At 37.7% G+C, this 19,468-nt stretch overlaps 1 protein-coding gene across 1 annotated transcript in view; it reads left to right on the top strand.

The window, feature by feature from the left end:
* The window catches only part of tenm4 (teneurin transmembrane protein 4), a 147,531-nt gene that overhangs the window by 43,788 nt on the left and 84,275 nt on the right, over positions 1 to 19,468 (top strand). Inside the window, exon 4 of the mRNA XM_034113348.1 lies at positions 17,791 to 18,006. Coding sequence (XP_033969239.1) covers positions 17,791 to 18,006 — 216 coding nt within the window. The remainder of the gene's footprint in view (positions 1 to 17,790; positions 18,007 to 19,468) is intronic.

Raw genomic sequence — 19,468 nt, 5'->3', positions numbered from 1 at the left:
AATTCAAACGGGATCGAAAGATAAGTTTTCTCTCTCCATTGACTTCAATACATTATTTTTCCGAAATAAGGTCCCATGGGGCGGAAGTAGATGGGCATGACTTCGCCACTCTATTGGATCAATCTGTCTATCACCTACTATCATGGGCCACTTCTGATTGGTTAACAATGACTGGTACATGTGGAGCACAGCACTTCTTCTGATTGGTGTGGATGACTGACACACAAGAAGAAAAAAAAAAAATCAAAAAGAAAAAACTTTTTTTTAAAAACTAAAAGAAATCGCAGGCTTTGCGATTTGATAATTGCATCATTTAAAATCGCGATTTCGATTTAAAATCGATTAATCGTTCAGCCCTAATATGAAATAAAAACAGCCAATATTGCAATTTAAGAAGTCCCGATGTTACCTCTTCATCACATCTGAAGTGTATAATGGTACATAACAAGCATATTGGCCATTTTTGAGTGCTGGACACAGATCCAGCTGTTTTTTAAGTAACATTTTAAGCCTGATTCAGAAATGTTTTCTGAAATGTCTTGCTCCTGCACTTTGACTGAGCTGAAGAGTGGGTATTAAAGTGGGTTGGATGTAACAAACCTACAAATGAAAATGTCCTATTTCATTTTGAGAAGTGGACCAATTTGATATTTTAGTTTTTGTATTTTACCTTTATTTTTTAACAGGATAGGTCTCATTGAGATAAAAACAACACAATCATACAACCACATTTTATATTTTATCCTAAACTGAAATAAACAGTAGGAAACAAAGAAAACAAAAACTATAACAAATATAAAACATATAGTAGTCTTTTATTTTTTATATTCACGCTGTCTGCTTGATGAGTAGTTTAAAATACTGTGTTTGAAAAGTGTTATCTCACTGAGCAAGTATGGGAACAACACACTTGTGAGGCTCCCTCCACTGACAATTTGAAGTAGCAAGCAAAATATCCTTGAAGATGAATGATGGTCGAGATTCTTAATTTAATTCTGTTATTTGTTCTACATGATTAAATACGAGTCATCAATCAGCATTTTTACCTTCAAAGCGCAGTGGTTAATGTGCTGATGTGATCATGCTGTTAGCCGGGGTTGGAGCAATATGTATTGATATTGAGCTCTCAGATGAAAAGTCAAATCTTTTCATGTGGATTTACCATGCGCAGTCTATGTTCTGCATTTCCATACAGATCTGTTCGAAGCTGTCGAGATTACTTTTTTTTGTTGCTCTTGATGCTTCTGATAAACCTTACATTTTCATAATGAGATTTAAAGTGCCTTACTATTACTCAGGTTGTGGTATGTTAATGAAGCCGGTGTTCTTTGCACATAATTACACAGATCCTAAATGTGCAATTATGAATAAAAGCTATAAAGTAGTATTCTATGAAAAACAAATAAACTCCAAGTTCTGCGATTTCTTTCTTCTAATCTTGGTCGCAACCTATACTACTATTATGACTAGGGTTACAAATAAAAACAAATATATTACAATCATAGAAATTGCATTGCTTTTCTTAAATGAGTTTAAAAACAGACTTCTAAACCATAAACTCTCAAGAGAAATTCAAACCCCTCACTGACAATGATGTCTTCCCTCGCTCGCAGCATCAGATACATGTTGAAAGGTTCAAAACTCTGGGGAAACTTTGAACTGTGAGAGATTGAGGTTAAGAGCTCCAGGGCTGCGCTTAGGTTCTGAATCTTTGAACATACCAAGACTGTCTTTGAGGGACAGGTGTTCCCCGTACACCTCACACCTCCAAAAGACTGAGGGGCTTTGAAATCTCTCACAAATTTGAACGTCATTCTTATTTGCCCCAGCCACATTTCCCCTGCATAGAAAGGCACCTACTACGAATGATGGTCCAGTTCAATGTAGAGTATTTCATATAAAAAACCTAATTTCATTATTGGTCTTTTTGTTTTTGTGAAATTGACCCAGGCAAGGAAAACCCAGTGTGTGACTATAACATTAACGAACATTCCTCTGTACCTCCTCGTCTACAGTCCAGTAACAAATCAATGTTTTCTAGTTGGGAAGTGTTGGTCATTATTCACTGGAGTACAGATGAGTTACGACAGATGAATAAAAATGTAAGAAATAGACCCTCTGGGTAATGATTCTAGTAATATCTTATAGTAACAACATAACAAGTAGCATGCCCATTAATCTTGCACCTCATAGATTGTGCATCCTGAAATACCAATGCTGTTGGCCACGCAATCCTGAAGTGAATCAGCACATTTCTTTGATATACACTCCGGTTTTAAGATGTGTTTTTATCTTTGAACTGATTCCCCGGAGCTTTGCCCCCACGCTGGGAGCCTGTGGGGGGGAGTGGAATCAGACGTCCAATTAGACAAGAGGTTTCCTGTATTACAGGGCAGGATTCATTAGGGCATGTTTTACAGCAGTGTGGTAGGACCACAGAGATGGGGTTTCTTATCGTGACCTTGGAACCGAAGTGGCACATTTGCATGTTTTCGCTCACACACTCATGATACGGCACATCTGCAGAGCAGGCAGGAAAAACAATGATCATATGTGAGAGCAAGCAATATTTTTAAAAGTTCATGATTGTTCTTCTCTTAAGGTCATTAAAGCCTTTCTCTTTTCGGTCATTTTTGTTTTTATATAGACAAAGACATTTATTTGTCTTATTTATTATTATGAAAAAAAATACATTTATTATAATTTGACATGAAACCTAACTGCGCATTCCAACTTTGTGCAAAATGAAAATAAACAAATGAAACATTTAAAAAACATATTGTAAGTGCTGGCTTACCAGTCTCTATAGATTGATTATTCTTGGCTGCCCTACAGGTTTTTAGTATGAATCACATTCTCTGCTTGTAATTCTCTGTATACAGAATATTCTGTAAGATCAGTGATATATAATGTCAGTACTTACATTAAGATCAATCTGCTAGTGTATTCCTGTATGTGTTGCAGGAAGCAATATTGAAAAGAAACAGGTTGATATTTGGGAATGTATGCACAATACTCTTTATACCTGTCTATTTGTAACAACTAATGTATGACACACCAATTAAAATCATTTCCTGGTATCTGTAAAAAAGCTGTTGATAAATAATAAATCCCAAATGATAGGTTGAATTTTAAATGCATTCTTTATTCTCACAGCGGATTTGTATTCATTTTACAATGCAACTTTTCATTTAAAATAACTAAGATCAAAGAGTATATCAGTAAGAGCTATTTATGCATACACTAATTCGCTCTCAAGACATGTTTTTAATATTCATTTATCTGTTAAGTTATGAAAGAAGTGGCAAATGTGCTCAGAATGTTGTGTTTTAAATAACCAGAGAAACAATTACACCATTTATACATTTGGATTTCTGTAGAGACAAATATAATCGCTTTTGTAAAACACTGGTACTTTAATGCATCATTGCCTTTTGGCATCTTTGCTACTCTGAGACTGTGATCATATTCTTCGGGGGGGAAAGTGTTTTCTGTACTATTGGTATCTGTAATTTCACTGTGTCCACATCGAGCAGAACATGGAAGCTTGTTCTGAGTCATAGCAGCAGAATATCAGGCAAAATGATGCATCAAAGAAATCACTAGTGGTTTCCCAGTTCACAGCCGCGCTCATTTCCACCCCCACTATTTCTTGTGAAGTTATTTATTTGTTTACTTTTTTGGCAGAGTCTCGGCTCAGATCATGGATTAGTGGAGATATTCTCTGGCTCATTTGCAGGCTAATTTGCTGGCTTTTAGAGGCCCTTGTGGACAGTTTTGGCCTGTTATCTGTGGAGTTGCATGCCCGCTCCCTGCCAGTTCCTCTGACAGTCTAAACCAACAGCACATCGGGGCCCATCTTACCACCAAGGCTCCGGGGCCTCAGTGCAGCTCAAAGCACGACATGGAGCAGGATGAGCCGTCCTCCATGGAGGATCATCCTAACCCAGTCTCATAACTTCTGTCCCAGCAAGGCTCATAATGCATACAGCCAATTATCTATGTTTGTATTATACTAATGTATGTTGAGAAAGTACATTCACTGCTTAGAGCAGGATCCAAATAGCAAGGCATATGTTTCATATTCTGTATCTGTATCGATGCATATACTGACCTTATTAAAGAGATCGCGTATCAGCCAGATTCATTCTTCCCACATAAATACAGATTCTTAGTAAACAAGTATTTCATATTTACAACACTATAATACATATTTTTAACAACTCTAAAAAACATTAACAAACACTTCCACTTGTACAGTATGAACAGTTGTGTAGTTCAGAGTCCATTTCTACCTTTTGAGGTACATTTATTTTTGTATGTAGAAGTAACATGTATTTGTATTGTTAATATCATTGTTGTCAGAATTATTATATTATTATTATATTTATAATTATTCTCAGTAATGCACATAATACTTGGAATGATGTATTTGTATCCCCTCATAACCCATTGCATGAACACACATTACAAGACAAAATAGTATCATGTCTTATCACATCAAACTGATCATCTCTTACCATATTTCCTTTTTAAGCGTTTTGCAAACATTGTGTGTCATCGTCTTGCACTAAAACTCCAGATTGCTCAGAACAACCAGTTATCTCTGCTGAAAGCAATTAGCGTTTTTTATTAGGGCCATGGAAGCAGAGATCATGACACAGGCTTTCCTACTGTGAGAGAGAAATAATTAAACTTCCATACTGAGATTTCTCTCCTTACTAGTTATCCTCTGATAACTATACACCACTGATACCAATCCAGGTTCACGACTTATAGGCTTGCTAAATAAAATAAAAAGATTAGTTAGTTAACAGCTCTATAATGTAAATGCTTAAACTCTATTTGGCAACGTCATCTTCCAAAATTATAATACTTACATAAATACATGTGAAAACATATTTGTAATCATTGTTGTACACATATTATCTTTGCATGTGCAGAATATTAAAATGTATTAAAGTAAAAATAATTAAAACTACACACATAACGATAACATCAAAGTGTGTGCATGAAAACACACAGGTGACAGTTATCTATATTTCTTTACTTGAGAATAAGAACCTTAAAACACATACAATGAACATAATAGTGTCTGTTTTATTTCTATACTAAATAATAGATATTTTGCAACATAAGAATAGGGATGTAGCACACTTCACATTTTCACACACATTAAGATCCTGCAGTTCTTAAACCGTGTTGTGCTGGCCGGCTCAGATTCCCCCTGGATTTCTCCTCTTCCAGTGAAACAGCTAGGCACGGTAATATTTCACAGAATGTGCATGTTGAATTAAATAGCTCAGGACATAAGCTTTAGATTTCTCCCCTTTTTTGCTTTCACCGGTTCCCCTAAAGTACTGCTGTCACACTGAAAACACAAGTCTTATCTCAGCTGTGAGAATTGCCAGCCTCTGCAGCAGGTCACACTCTCTGTGTCTTCAAACCTCCGTGCTGGCACTGAGTGAAAGACCACATTATGGGATAGAGACACTTTGAGCTATTCAAAACATTTAAACTGACTTATTACTAGCAGAGCACTTAAACTGGTGTACAATCAGTTGGATTTGTAACAGTTTAAGCTCTTTTATTCAGTGCCAATTGTCCAGGAACATTTCCAATGACTGGCAAACGAGGCAGTGTTTTTTTTCAAATGTCAAGTGAGACAACTTCATTCTGAAAATAGAAGATAAGGGGACTTCTGTCTGTCAGATAAACAGTTAAATAACATACATGCATTTGCTGTATTACTTAAAATAATATGAATATTGCTCTGAATACGCTTTACTGTGATGACCCTGGAAGTGAGGACAAAGGCATTTTCTTTTCTTGACATCGTTTGATTTAAATTGTTCAACAGCCTTACAATTGTTTGTTTTCAAGTCTGATCGATGACCCTGATGTCCCTGATTTCCCTAAAGTCTCCGGAGTAATTTTGGCTTTGCTGAAGTTTAAAAGTATTATCTCTGTATATTTCACCGAGCAAGAGGCTGCAGGTTACAGCTTGTGAGCGTGCCACTAATTGGATGCTTGGCTTTTTCGATTTTGTCCGAGACTTGAATGTTGTGATTCTTTAATTGTTGCCATTGTAATAGATCACATTGTCTTTTTGATGTCAATATTGCTGGAAAGAAAATAAAAGAAAGATACTCCATCTTATTTAGCTTAAGACTAATCCTGTAAAGATGTATTGAAAACTTTTTGAACACTTGAATAGTTGCAGTTGCATAGCTATAGAAAGTGATTTAATTAAGGGCTGAAAAATGCTACTGGGCAAGGATTTATTCATTCATTTGTTGAGTCTCTATTTTACAGGCTGGTCCCATGAGAGATGTTGACTGTTGCGTGGGTGCCTTGTGTACACAGTACAATAAAGCAGAAGTCTTACATGATGCATTTACGAGTGCAAACAAGACCAGCAAGACATATATATTAAAACATGAAAAGGCATAATTAAAATGTAATATGAAAAAGGATAAAAGTGGGATAAAAATGATTTATTCTGGCTGGCCCACACTGTGCACATCCAAGAGAATTATAAAATAATATAGCATTTTTAATGACAGAAAAAAACAACTTTGATTAGTCTCTCTGATAGGCAGACTACAATCCTTTCTATGCATTCAGGAAAAATGCTTTTAACAAATATGCATTTGTTTCTTTAAAAAGACAACATTGTGTATAATGGGTGACAATGCACACCACAGCTAGAGGGGAATGAACAAAGAATTGAAAATGGATCAGGCTTCATACAGCTGCTAACAATCAATTCAAATTGATCGGCCTCAATCGTGATCCTGCAGATCGGCTCAGGACATCCCGAGCACAGCTTTTATTTAGAAGAAGTTCCAAAATATTGACACAAATTGGATGAATTTGATCGACTGAAGTCATACATATAATATCTGCAGAGGGATACATTGTTTACCAGGACTGTCCAATTTATTTTTTGAATACTGTTTTTAAAATAGTGAATGAAGCATATTGTTGCTTGCGACTACTGTCACCATTAATACAATTGTTAAAGAATTAATGTCCAGGGTTCAGCAATAAAAATATATTTATTTTAAATGTGCTCTCTGATTTAGCCCTGGTCTCAATTTGGATGTTCACGTTGCCTCCCAACTCCAATTGCTATGACATCCACCCCAGGCAACTTGATTTCTATTCAACAACTCAATGGAAATCTAAAATTGAAATTGGCTCACCTCATTCTGACTAAATCTTCTACAATTACACTCCGGGAAAGGTATTTTCTGTCTTCATATGATACTGTTTTCCTATTATATTCCTGCCACTCCGACTGTGTTAAATGCTTATTTATTCAGCTAATACATTTCAGAACGGAGAATTAAGAGATTTTCAAATGTTAATACTAGATCAAGATTGCTATTTATTGTCCAGCCTTATCTTACCATTCTGTTCTTAAACTACCTCTATAATAAACACAGTTAATTTGCTCTTTTGTAAACTCTCAGTGGCTTTAGTTGACCATGGTATAAATTACATAAGCACTTAGAAAACACAATCCTCTTGATAGCATGTACAGTATTTTAGAGAACCCTTTGAACTATCACGCACTCAGTGAGAGCTGGGAGGCAAACACAAATCTATTCTTTAATACGGACAAACTGTCTGAAATGAAAAAACAGTGGGCTTTTATATAAGTTATCTGGAGAGCACGACGAGAAGAGGAAATGGTTTTTGGATAGAAGTATGCACCTTTAGCTTGAAAGTATGTATATTACTATGCAAATCTGCCTAAATACACAAATGTGGCAGTACAGAAGAAAGTCTGAAGGATTGAACTTTTTTTAAGGTTGTGCTTAAACTCTTTACTGTTTCTTTATTGGATATGTTGCTGTTTCTTATGGGTATACTTTAGAGTTTTATTAGACCAGACCTAGAGTGCGCTGAGGAATGACAGGACGGGGATGGTGCCATCTTTGTTCAGCGAGGCCCCAGGCAAGCCACATGTAACCCTAATGAGTCGCTTACAATTTCAGGCTCCGCTTGCTCTCAAACACCAAAAGTAAACTTTTGTCTTTTCCCCCTCACTATTCGGGGACCTTAAGAGGATTGTGGGGTCATTATTTATTCATGCCATTGTGTTTATTCACCAGCCTCTGTGTGTAACGGGAGAGGGAATAGAGCAGCTAGCGCAGACGGAGTAAAGCTGATAATTATCCTCTATTAGCATTGTTTTTTCAGCCACGCTTTAAGTCGGCTCAGTTGATGATCGAGCTATGATAGAGGTCCAGAAACAGATTACCATGTGCACATCTTTGAAGTCTGGAATCCTCTGCAGAGGACTTGCCAGAGGGGTGTGGATGAATTTATAAGCCCGGGCCTGTTTTTCTTGGCTGTTAAAGAAGATATGCTGTCACCATGTCAGTAACAAACACTCGTGTTGACCAGAAGATCCGTAAGAGCAGCTATCACATGCCTGCAGCATGTTGTTAACAGCTAGAGGTGAGGAGATCGGAACCTTTACATTTTTATCCCAGAACAAAGAAAGCCCCAGGGAGCCTGCATGGAGGGATTTAGCAATGTCAGAGCACATTGAGTCAAAAGACTAGTGACGTAGAAAGACATTTTAACTTGGAATTTAAACACTAAGGAGGATTGAAAATGGATGAATTGGTTATTAGTTCCAAAAGAACTGTTGGAAAACATTGTGTTCTCCCATTGAATTGGTCGTCCATGTGTATTTATTCTGGGTAATACTCAAAGAGTTGCTGCTCGTGGACTTTTCTTTGAAGGGTTAGTGCAGCAGTAGTACATTTCTCCTCCCACAGAAGAAAGTTGAGTTCATTTCCAGTCTGATTAAGTCTTGTGTTTGTCACAGAGAAGTCGTAACAGATGGCGTGCTTCGGCGTGATTGCAGGGCACACTGTTTCTCCAACACACAGAAATAGAGTGGACTGGATGGATGAGAGTGGCATAAGCCAGGCTGTGTGTGGAGGATGATCTGGGGAGTGTGCTTTCTCTCGTCTCAGCCACTCTTGATGCATTTCATCTTCCTAGGTGATACTCTGCAAAGCCACCGGCATCAGTACTAGTGTTTTTTTTGTATCTTGGTTGGATATTTTCCTCCTCCATGCTGAGTGATTAGATCCTTAAATTGGTGGGTTAGAGAGGTTTGATCTATCTGTGGCTCATGGTCTGTGAGCATCAACAACGTTTATGGGAGTGGTGATAACTGCTAATTTGATATTAATAACTTATTTACAACTATTTCTAACATCCAAACGGATCTGCTGGCAAGGTTTTGCAAAGTCTGCATTAATGACCAATGATTTGTTTTGCCTGTTTTCTGAATTTATTCAAACCCTCCATTTGTAATTTGGCTTTCAATATCTCTTAAAGAGCGTATGGAGTTGTAAGTAATGGATGCTGGGTTTAGAGTGCTGATAGAAATGTTGTGCCTTCTGTGGTAATGCTTTTTTATCACACAAATATCATTTCCATTTCCTCAGTAATGGTCATGTCTATAAAAAAACATTTATGGGTATTTACAATTCGTTTTCAACCTTATTATGCATTATGTTCACTCTCCGTTATTATAGTATTGATTCCTAGCAGGTAAACGGCACCGTCAGAGTATTTTTTATTATTTTTCCAATGTTGGTTCATAATAGCTCTTTTCCCACTTCCTCTGCAAATGTGTCTGTGTCCGTTTGCGTTGTTCTTGTTGTGTAGTTCAGCGTTGGGTGTTAGACTACGTGTAGTGCCCTGCACAATTACAGTTTGCCTGACAAATTAATAAAACTGCATCACCTGGGGAAATCATGGTAATCTTGCAGCAGGCATGCTTTTAGCATAACCTTGGGTAGACGTGTAAAATCAACAAATACCTTGATTTTGCTTAATTAAAAAGTGAAAAACCAAACTATGCAGATGACACATATAATTACAATGCAGGGTATCTCTTGCATTTGCAGCGTTAGGCTTATGACTTTTTCAAAACTGTCCCTCTGAGCTTTGTCTCATTTTATTTATTTTTTTGTGAGATGAGATCACCTATCAAGTGGTAATTTCATAAAAGGCTAGTTATGGCTTACAGCTGTGCAATAGAAAACAATTATGTCAATTTGGGAATCATAATGCAACAATTAAAATTAAGCAATCTTGTTTGTACTGCCTGGAGAGATCTGATATGTATAATTATTACCTGAACACATACAGCTATAACTTGTGATGACAAAACATAGCAGTCAATTAGAACATGACATTTATCTTATAAATATCTGGCAATATAGTGACTTTAGATCATTTTACAGCATCATTTCCTTTTTGTTAAGCCTCATAATGATAAGTTACAGTCTGATATGTAAATCCTTTTGAAGTCCTTTTCCTTTATTGATCATATTCCCTCTTACAAAGAGTGTGAAAAGTATGCTCTGAGCCAAATGTAAAGGCAGAAAAGATATTAAATGATATTTGCACTGGATAGTTGAACATGTTCTGTCTAACACTAAGGAGACCTTCAGATTTATTGTCACTCAGTTTCTGTATAGTTGTTTTGGCAGAAGTGTTATTATATATATCTTTTGATCAAATGTTTTATATATTTCAAATTCCAGGCTCATAGTTCAAAACATCATGTACAAAATTGAGTGACTTAAACCAACCCAGTTGAGATACGCTGTATTTATATTCTAATATAGTCCTATTGGCTGTCCTGTTGGGCTAGAGAACCAGTACTATCTCAAAACTGAGGATTACAACTTTGAAAATGTTTCTTGAAACTTGTCTGAAACATTATTTAAAGATAAAAAACAGATGAGAACCATTAAATGAAATACCTGAAAATTCACGGTACTAAATGTACTACATGAATTACTAAATGACTGCCTTGCCCTCAATGGATATACTACAGTAAATATCCTAATATCACATATGGATTTCGCAACCTTGTCCATCCTGACCTAATAAAAAAACAATATTAAAATCTGAAAATCTAATTTCTAAGTATACTGTATATCATCAACAATTCCTAGCCATTTTGTTGGTCTGTAATACTAACAAAATATTAGTTATTTTGTAAGATGCCCACATCTTTCATCATCTTACATTACAGGAAAGTCACGAAAGGGCTTTTTTTCCTTCAGTCACAAAGACGTAGAATTTCTAAGGCTGTCAGTGACACAAAGGCAGGACTTACCCTGCCTTGCCAGAGTCTTTGAAGTTCAATCCGAACCAAGAGCAGTGATATAGAAGGCAAGAGGGCACATTTAATCAGTCATGGCAGAGCTCAAATACCGCCAGCCAGTTAGGAAAAAGTCAAAAAGGGCCTCAAACCTCCTTTCATGGGTTTAGCAGCTCTAAAGCCTTTGTATCGCACAACATTTCTAGGACAACATGCTCCCCACTAGTGAACATTTGTGTTGGAAACTGTAAATACATGGCCTCCAGAACAGGACATCATTAGCAGGACAAAGTTGAAATGCTGAAAAGGGAATTGATGATGCTCAGGTAATTTAAAAGCTATTAGATATCCAATTAAGGTACCCTGTCAGCCAAAGTACCTTGTAGGCCCATATAACTCAATTAAATGGCCATTATTTGTATTAGGTTTGGCGTAATAGGCTTATTTAGAAAACCAACTGTTTTCTTTTCCCCTTTTCAAAGGACATACAATACATCCTTAATGCTCGCTACAGTGTGAACTAGTTATTATGACTTACTTAGTGTTCAAGTCTAAGCAACTTGAAAACTCATGGCCCATTTTCACTGAGAACTACAAAGTGCACTCTGCTCATGATTCATTATAATTGCTTACCCGGTTTTACCCAATCTGTTAATATTACATGTAGGATTAACTTTGACTGTCAAAAATGCAAAGAAATAAGTGACCAATTTAAACTGCACATGCACACAGAAAGCTGTGTGTCAGTACTAAAATGAGTCACTGGAGAAGGAACACGTACCTGCCTCCTCCAGATGTCTCTAAAGAGAGTTATTCAACTGAAAGAAGGCCTTCATACATGAAAGCTGTCGTTTCTGACTGGTAAGAATCAGACATTAATCTTAAACCTGCCTACCTGACATCGCTCTCATTATCTCCTATTTTAAATCTGTGCAATTAGATGTCTGCTGATTGGAGAACGTATAATGAAAGTGAAGCAGACTTAAAAGGCGTCTGATTTTTAGAGAGAGTTATAAAGGTGCAGCTTCACCAGTTAGTGTAAATTGCACAGAACTGTTGAGTAAGTCGAGTGAGGAACAAAGCGTCAAAGAAATACCGTCATGTTCAATGTGCCCACACAAAATTACAGCCCTTCATTTCTCTTTGACGTCCACATGCCAATACAATGATAACAGTTAGAAGAACAGGAAGGCACAGCCAGGCCTTCGATGGCAGTGGGAACAGTCGGTACAAAAATCAACAAAATCAAACAATCTGAAAATATAACAAAAGCTTTAAACATCCCATCTTGGAGTGAATTCCACTCCACCTACACTGTATAACAAAACTGGTACCGGGAGCAAATTACGCAACATTTTACTGCTCTGCCAAACTGCCAACCTTTCACACACCCCTGTACGGATGCTACTACGCAGCTGTCAAAGTCAATGTAGTGTTACATATTCTGTTGTTGTTTGCCCTGGTGTCATTGTGGAATATTTAGTTGTGAATTTAGCATTTGCATCTAATAATGGTACCGGTATATCTTGAGTCCTTTGCAGACTGCCGTGCGCTTTGATAAAATAAAGATTCAATGCAATCTGCATTTTAAAACAAGAGTAGCTGTTTGATGATGACACTCAGCCCCCCCTGAGACTCTTGAGTAATTCCTCTGCGTCCTGTGTGCTTTCAGTTGACGGTATAGGACAGGCGCCGAAGATGTTTGTTTTTTTCTTCACCGCTCATCTGCAAATAAAGTACATCTTTTATAGATGCTGCCTGCAGCTGTAGTCCTTAAGCAAACAGATAATTCCTGTTGTCACTGTGGAGTCGCACATCTGCTTCATCTTGCTCTCTGTTGTGGGTGTGCCGTGCATTTAAGAAGCTATGCGTAGACTTTATTTACAAGGTTGTGTTTTTGAATAACTTTTCTCTCCTTGAGTATGTATATTGATTGATATGTATAGCTTCGGAATGTAAAGCAATTGGATGCCAAATTAAAAAGATTAGCTAGGTTTAGATAGACAAAGAAAGGGGACTCTCCAGATGAAAGATGTTGACTCTTCTTACTCAATTTTCTTTTCACTTGACTACATCCTTTCTCCAAATGATATTCTCTGTTTACCTCACTTAATTGACTCTCCCTGGTCTGACAACCATGCTCAAATAAAGGCATTATTTAAACATAAATCTGTATATTGGTGCAGTGATGAAGACGGGTTCTGCCTCTCATGCAGAAAACTGGATCACTGAGATTAGGCTTATAGTTCCGATGCGTGATCCTGCATTAACAAGCAATTCTACATTAATGATTTCAGTTAGTGTGGGTGTGTATATATTAAACAACTGCACTGATGTTCCCTCCTGCCTCCACTTGTTAGTCAACAGATGAACACGAGCAGAAGCACACAGACATGCATACGCAGATTGATCACATTAACATAATATACAGCGGCTGTCAGACCTATTTTGGAGCACAAGGTGTTATCAACAAATCCTTTTGAAGTTTCTAATTATTAATTGATTTTAGCACTGAAACAATTAGGTGCTAAATTGATTATTTGACTGACAGAAAATAAATTAAAAAATATTTGAAGTTATAAAAGCTTTTTAAAATGGGAGGATTTGCCTTTTCCTGTCTTTCTATCATTGTAAATAAAATATTTTTGGGGTTTAGACTCTTAGTCTGACACAGTCTAAGCCATTTGGACAAGTTGTCATTGCCAATATTGTTAATATTTATTAGTATAAATGACCCGGTGAATACAAGTTAAGCTATATTATTACTACTCAAGTGATCCTGACACATTAAAAAAATAGTTTGAAGACAAACTGTAGAACCAAACTTAGATGAGAATGTGCCTTGACATGGTTTAAAGGCATACAATGTTTTATATTAATGCTTATCTTACCTCATAGTTTGCAAACATTCAATACTCTCTGACATGATGTTTTTCACTATGCAGCCTTTTCGCCCAGATACTGGGCGATATACTGAATCTTGTTGTTTTGGGAAGCTTCACTGACGCAGCTTCAGGCTACCTTGGGACGTTTTAAATGTGTGAACCGGTATATCTTTATTTAATACGTTTCCTGTAACCTACCAAGGGAGCTGTCAATGTAATATATGTATTTCTTTTGTAGAACCCTACGATATGCTGCAAATCAATAAACAGGACTGTTTCCTGGATATATTGGATTTCAAGGATTTTTGCATATGTGTAAACATTTTGGTCTGCTTATATTAGATCCAAATTGAATTCACAGAAAATGTACTATATTGCTATTTATTGCCACAATATATCATTTTGATAAAAAAATGATATTTCTGAAATCAAATATATGTTTGTCATACTGCCCACCCACAGTTTAGGCCTACTACCTTAGTTGCTTTGCAGTCAGTGTCTAGCTAAAAGCTCAGGGTGGTCCCATAGCAGGAGACCCCACCCTGGATCTCACGCTGTATCTCTGCAACAGCCGCTGTCTGCCTGTCAAAATTCATGTGTCTCCTCAAAGTTTTTGAGTACAGCATAGAACACCTAGTAGCTTATTTATTGGAGGTTGTAGGGATGATAAAACAATCTATTGATGCATAGCTGTCCGCCCACATTCTCATCTTGCTGCTGCTGTTCTGCGCCTGTCTCTCACACGACTACCACACACTGTTATCGGTTCTCCCTTGAAAATAAATGTCACTCTTTGAACTAGGGTTTTGATGTAAGGTTTACATCTGGCACCTGAACCACTTTTGTTATGTTTTACAAAGTACAGCGTGGAAATGTTGAATGAATTTGGTTTATGATATCTGAATCCTTAGGAATTTAACTTAAATCACAGTTGGGAAAAACCTATTAGTAAACCAATGTATTACCAGGTAGGTTGACACGTACAAGGAATTTGATTTGGTGTTGTGGTGGTGCATACATAAAAGTAAAACAGAAATTAAAAACACAAGAAACTATTTTAAGAAAACTATAATAACATGACAAAATATTAAAAAATACTGTAAAATATTGCAGTATTTACATTGAAATAGAATCGGAATAAAATATGTGCAGTAATGAAAAACAAGATATTGTGTACATTGTGTGCTTTAATGTAATGCATAGGGTCTATGATGTGGCTGAGGTACAGTGTCAGTGTCAACTACTTACTCATTGGAACATCATGTATATTCCAACATGTTTTTGAGACATGCACTGTATTATTTGCTGTTATCCTAACATATCACAGGCACCAAAGTGTTTTATTGGGTCGCAGCTGAGTTAATTAAGACCTTTAATGCACTGCGTGGGGGTCTGTGTTTGCAGTCAGGTCAAACCAGGCAGTGATTGGCACTGAGACTGTCAGGAACTTAAGCACTGGCGCATGGTCCAGGGGCTCCTAAGTAAAGGTCCCCTTTTGCTGCTGTAAAGTAGTGAGTGAAGGCAAAGGCAATGAACTCTGGCAGCCCGAGAAAGTTCTCTGGCCGTGTCAGGCTGTGGCACCTCGTCTGTAGAAGCCCTGTCTGTGGCTGCAGGTGTCTTAGGCATACCGAACAGTATTCATTTAACACAGCCAGACAGTAAAACCTCTGTGAGCAAGACTAATGGCTGCTGGGCATGAATACCTTGACCTCATTTAGGTTATGACATTGACCATTTTTAAATCTTCTCTTGTCTCATTGATCACATCTCTCTTTGCTGCTACATTCAGTCCAAGACTTGGTGCAGCTCATTTTAATTTCCGCACAGCTTTCCAATTTTCATATCAATACAGCACATATTTCATTTGATCATTCTGAGTTTTTGTAATGTTTTGCTTTACGTACTTTTTTTGGTATATCTATATTTAATTTAAATATTTTTTATATATTTTTCCAAGTTATTAGAGGGTTTTTTTAAATAGTTGTTATACTTGTTTTACCCCTAACCCTGACCCTCTTACAATTTATATTCTTTAACTGTGTTTATATTTGCACCATATACACCAAGGACAATTCCTCGTAAGTGTAAACTTACTTTAAACCAGTTTTTGATTCGGATATCTGATTTTATCTTTCATCTGAATAACTTTTCTTGCCTCTGGTGTGCTGGTGACTCTGTTCAGCAGAGTGTTGTTGTATGGAACACGCTAAATGTAGTTTCTAGGATCTATTAGAGGGATTATTGGAACAACTGTAATAATGCTCTTTTCAGCAGCTCTTCCTCTCCTGGTAATACATTGCAAGCACAACAGTGTGAGGGTCATTAACCCCCAGCATGGCCACTGCACCTGTGCACCCATTACCTGCACCAGATTGGCAGAGAAATTAAGTGTGTGGTGCGTAATATATAGAAAGCACAAACGGTGACTCTCCGGGGCAGTGGGCAGTCTCTGCTAGTGTAGGGCTGTGCCTGATATGTTAATATTACTAATTGTTTCCTAATTAGATGCGAGTCAGTGAGTCGTATTTTAATACTCTTCAGGGATCATTACAGAGCGAGAGGAAATGTATCTCTGCTGATGGATGGGGGTCCAGTCAGCAGGAATGTCGACACGGAGAACGACGGAGCGATGAGAAAATGGAGCGAGCCCCAAACTGATGGCTTTGTTCGCTGCAGTCATGTTACTTAAGTACTCCATTTTTGGCGTGGCGCAGAGCTGCATCAAAAGTTAATCACACATTAATAGGAGCTCTGTGGAGATTTAACATTCCATGACAGCATGGGGAATGGAGCCAATAAGCCCTGAAAGAAGAAATTGCATGATATTCATATGCAAGAATTAGGGTTGCATATTAAGGAGCTATAAATAATCACAACTGTAAAGTATTCAGATGCTGCTGTTAAGGTGAGCGGCCAGGCTGATCCATTTTAAATTACTGACAAGTAGCAGAGATGGACAGGGAAGAAATAGGAAGGATGCTGCGGGTTGGATTCATTTCTTGGCTCGCAGGGGTTATATGTGTTTCCACAGGAGGGGGCATTATTACCCAACCCCCATGTGGGAACATATTTGTCATGTTCCTTCTGTGCGGTCCACATTTCAATCTGCTTGTGTAATTGTTGTAGATTGTTGAAGGGCAGTTCTGTTAGATTGTGTGTTTTGTTAGGGGCACTTTGGTAAATGTTTCTGATTTAACAAGCTCCTAAACTGTTTCTACAAACTGTATGCGTACACAATAACTGAAAAGCTCTGTTTCTTTTCTTCTTCTTTTTTTTTAAATTCAAGCATTTAACCTGCGATTGTTCTCCTTTTTTTAAATTTAAAAAACCCCAAAAGGTGTTTTGTTGTTTTTATTTCTCTAAACCAGTGCGTGGTGTTTTCCTTTTCTATTCTTTCTCGCAAAGTCATTTTAGTTGTTTGTATTCTTCCCAGCTGGTGTGAGCTGGTGGAGACAAAGGCAGATGTTTGTTTTTGAAGTGTCAGAGCTAAGTCTTGCCTGTGTGTGTGTGTGTGTGTGTGTGTGTGTGTGTGTGTGTGTGTGTGTGTGTGTGTGTGTGTGTGTGTGTGTGTGTGGTGTGTGTGTGTGTGTGTGTGTGTGTGTGTGTGTGTGTGTGTGTGTGTGTGTGTGTGTGTGTGTGTGTGTGTGTGTGTGTGTGTGTGTGTGTGTGCGTGTGCTGCCTCTTATGTGATGTTGCCTGTGTTTGGGTGTGTTTCATTCGCCCCCATGTGTTGTCTCTGTTTGTGGTCCACAGGTCCTCCGCTGCATTGTTCATCCGCCTCCTCCTCCCCTGTTGAGCAGCTCCCATACCCTCCCCCTTCCATTGCAGCCAATGAGAGCCAGAGAGGGTTGCTAGGTAACTGTGCGGCTCAGCCAGCCCAGGACTCTGACTCTGAGGATGAGTTTGGCCCCAATTCATTCTTAGTTAAAACTGGCTCAGGGAACCTGTATGCTCCTGCAACTGCTGATGGTGAGTTGCTTTTCAAACTACTGTTGCTTTCTGGGGGTTAGCCTTCCCCTGCTCCCGGACATGTTGTGTTGTAGGTCATGCAGATGGCTATGGGCAAAAATATGTCCCATTTTTTCTTTCTTTTTCTGAGAAACATGAGAGAGAGTTGAAACTTTTGAGTCGATATGTAGCCTCAGGAAATGCGCAGAACTCTCTGAAGCGAGGTCTGCAAAGTTCAGAGCCTCGCTCAAAGAGATGGACGATTTTGGTTCAGTAGGAGATATTTGTCACTGATATTTCTCTGCAGTTTCAAAGTGTGCTGGTGGGAGTAACCATCTATCATCCCTCTATAGAATTTTCAGAAGCAACAACCTACGTGCATCCTCCGCACCTCAGATAGGAAGTTAGCAAGAAAGAAACACTTTATACCAGGTGCAAGCCCCTGCTTTATTAACATATATCACAAGTATATATCACACATATTAAAAATAAAAACCATTCTGTCATTTGTATGTTGTCATTTAACAATGTTCTCCTGAGATTCATTAGTTTTGAAACTACGTGGTTTCTCATGAATTAATGTCAGCTTCTTATTGCTTTCTATAACAATCAGTGTTTCCTGCTGTTGAACACACACTCATTCATTCTGACAGAATAACGCTCACACTGCAAACATGCTGTCGACAGTTGAGAAAAAACCCACTAAGTTAGCAGTTAAAGTATGCTCTTTATCAGATAACATACTTATACATTTATTTATTGTGAAGATTTTATTTTGAATGTAAATAAAAATGTACATTCAAAAAAAAAAGAACGCCACTCGTTTGGTTGCACTATGGGTAAATATGTGTTTGTTGCTGTCTAACCTGTTGCTATATATTCATAAACAACCTGTGGTATCATCACTGGCTTTGAAGGCCTTTAAGCACACTTACTGTACATACTTTGTTTATAACACCACAAACACTCACTGCATGGCGCATGCAAAGTTCATGGGCATAAAACATTTCAAGTGTTTTTCCTCAAGGTAACCTTAGGAAACTATTATGGTCACACATTTTCACACTCGGATGTGTTGCAGGTTATATATTCCTGTTTATGATCCATCTACATGAAAATACCAAATGTTGTCATTCAAACTCAGCAATTTATGCCACATATTTCCCATAAGTCATCAATTTGAATGCTGAATAGGGTATTTCTTGATATTTGAATGCTAAAGCCTTTCAACTACAGAAGTTACTTGCTTCTCCCACCGGCACAGCCAACAAAAAACAACATGAAATGGTCTAAATAATTGATCAAGCTTCAAAGTTAACTACCCAAAGGGTTGAATTACATCAAACTGTGCCCCTGCTGCCTGTCCACAAAACCTGGAAAATGAGTTATTAATCCCGTCGCAAATCTCCCCCTAATTCCACAGGAGCAACACGCCGGTCACCAGCAGAGACATGATGTGCTTACGGGGACATGGGTGGAGGGA

This window comes from Trematomus bernacchii, unplaced genomic scaffold, assembly GCF_902827165.1.
Source record: "Trematomus bernacchii unplaced genomic scaffold, fTreBer1.1, whole genome shotgun sequence".
In the NCBI taxonomy this organism is placed as follows: domain Eukaryota; kingdom Metazoa; phylum Chordata; class Actinopteri; order Perciformes; family Nototheniidae; genus Trematomus; species Trematomus bernacchii.
Note: the sequence above shows the minus strand (reverse complement) of the source record. Positions and strands in the feature narration are given on the sequence as shown.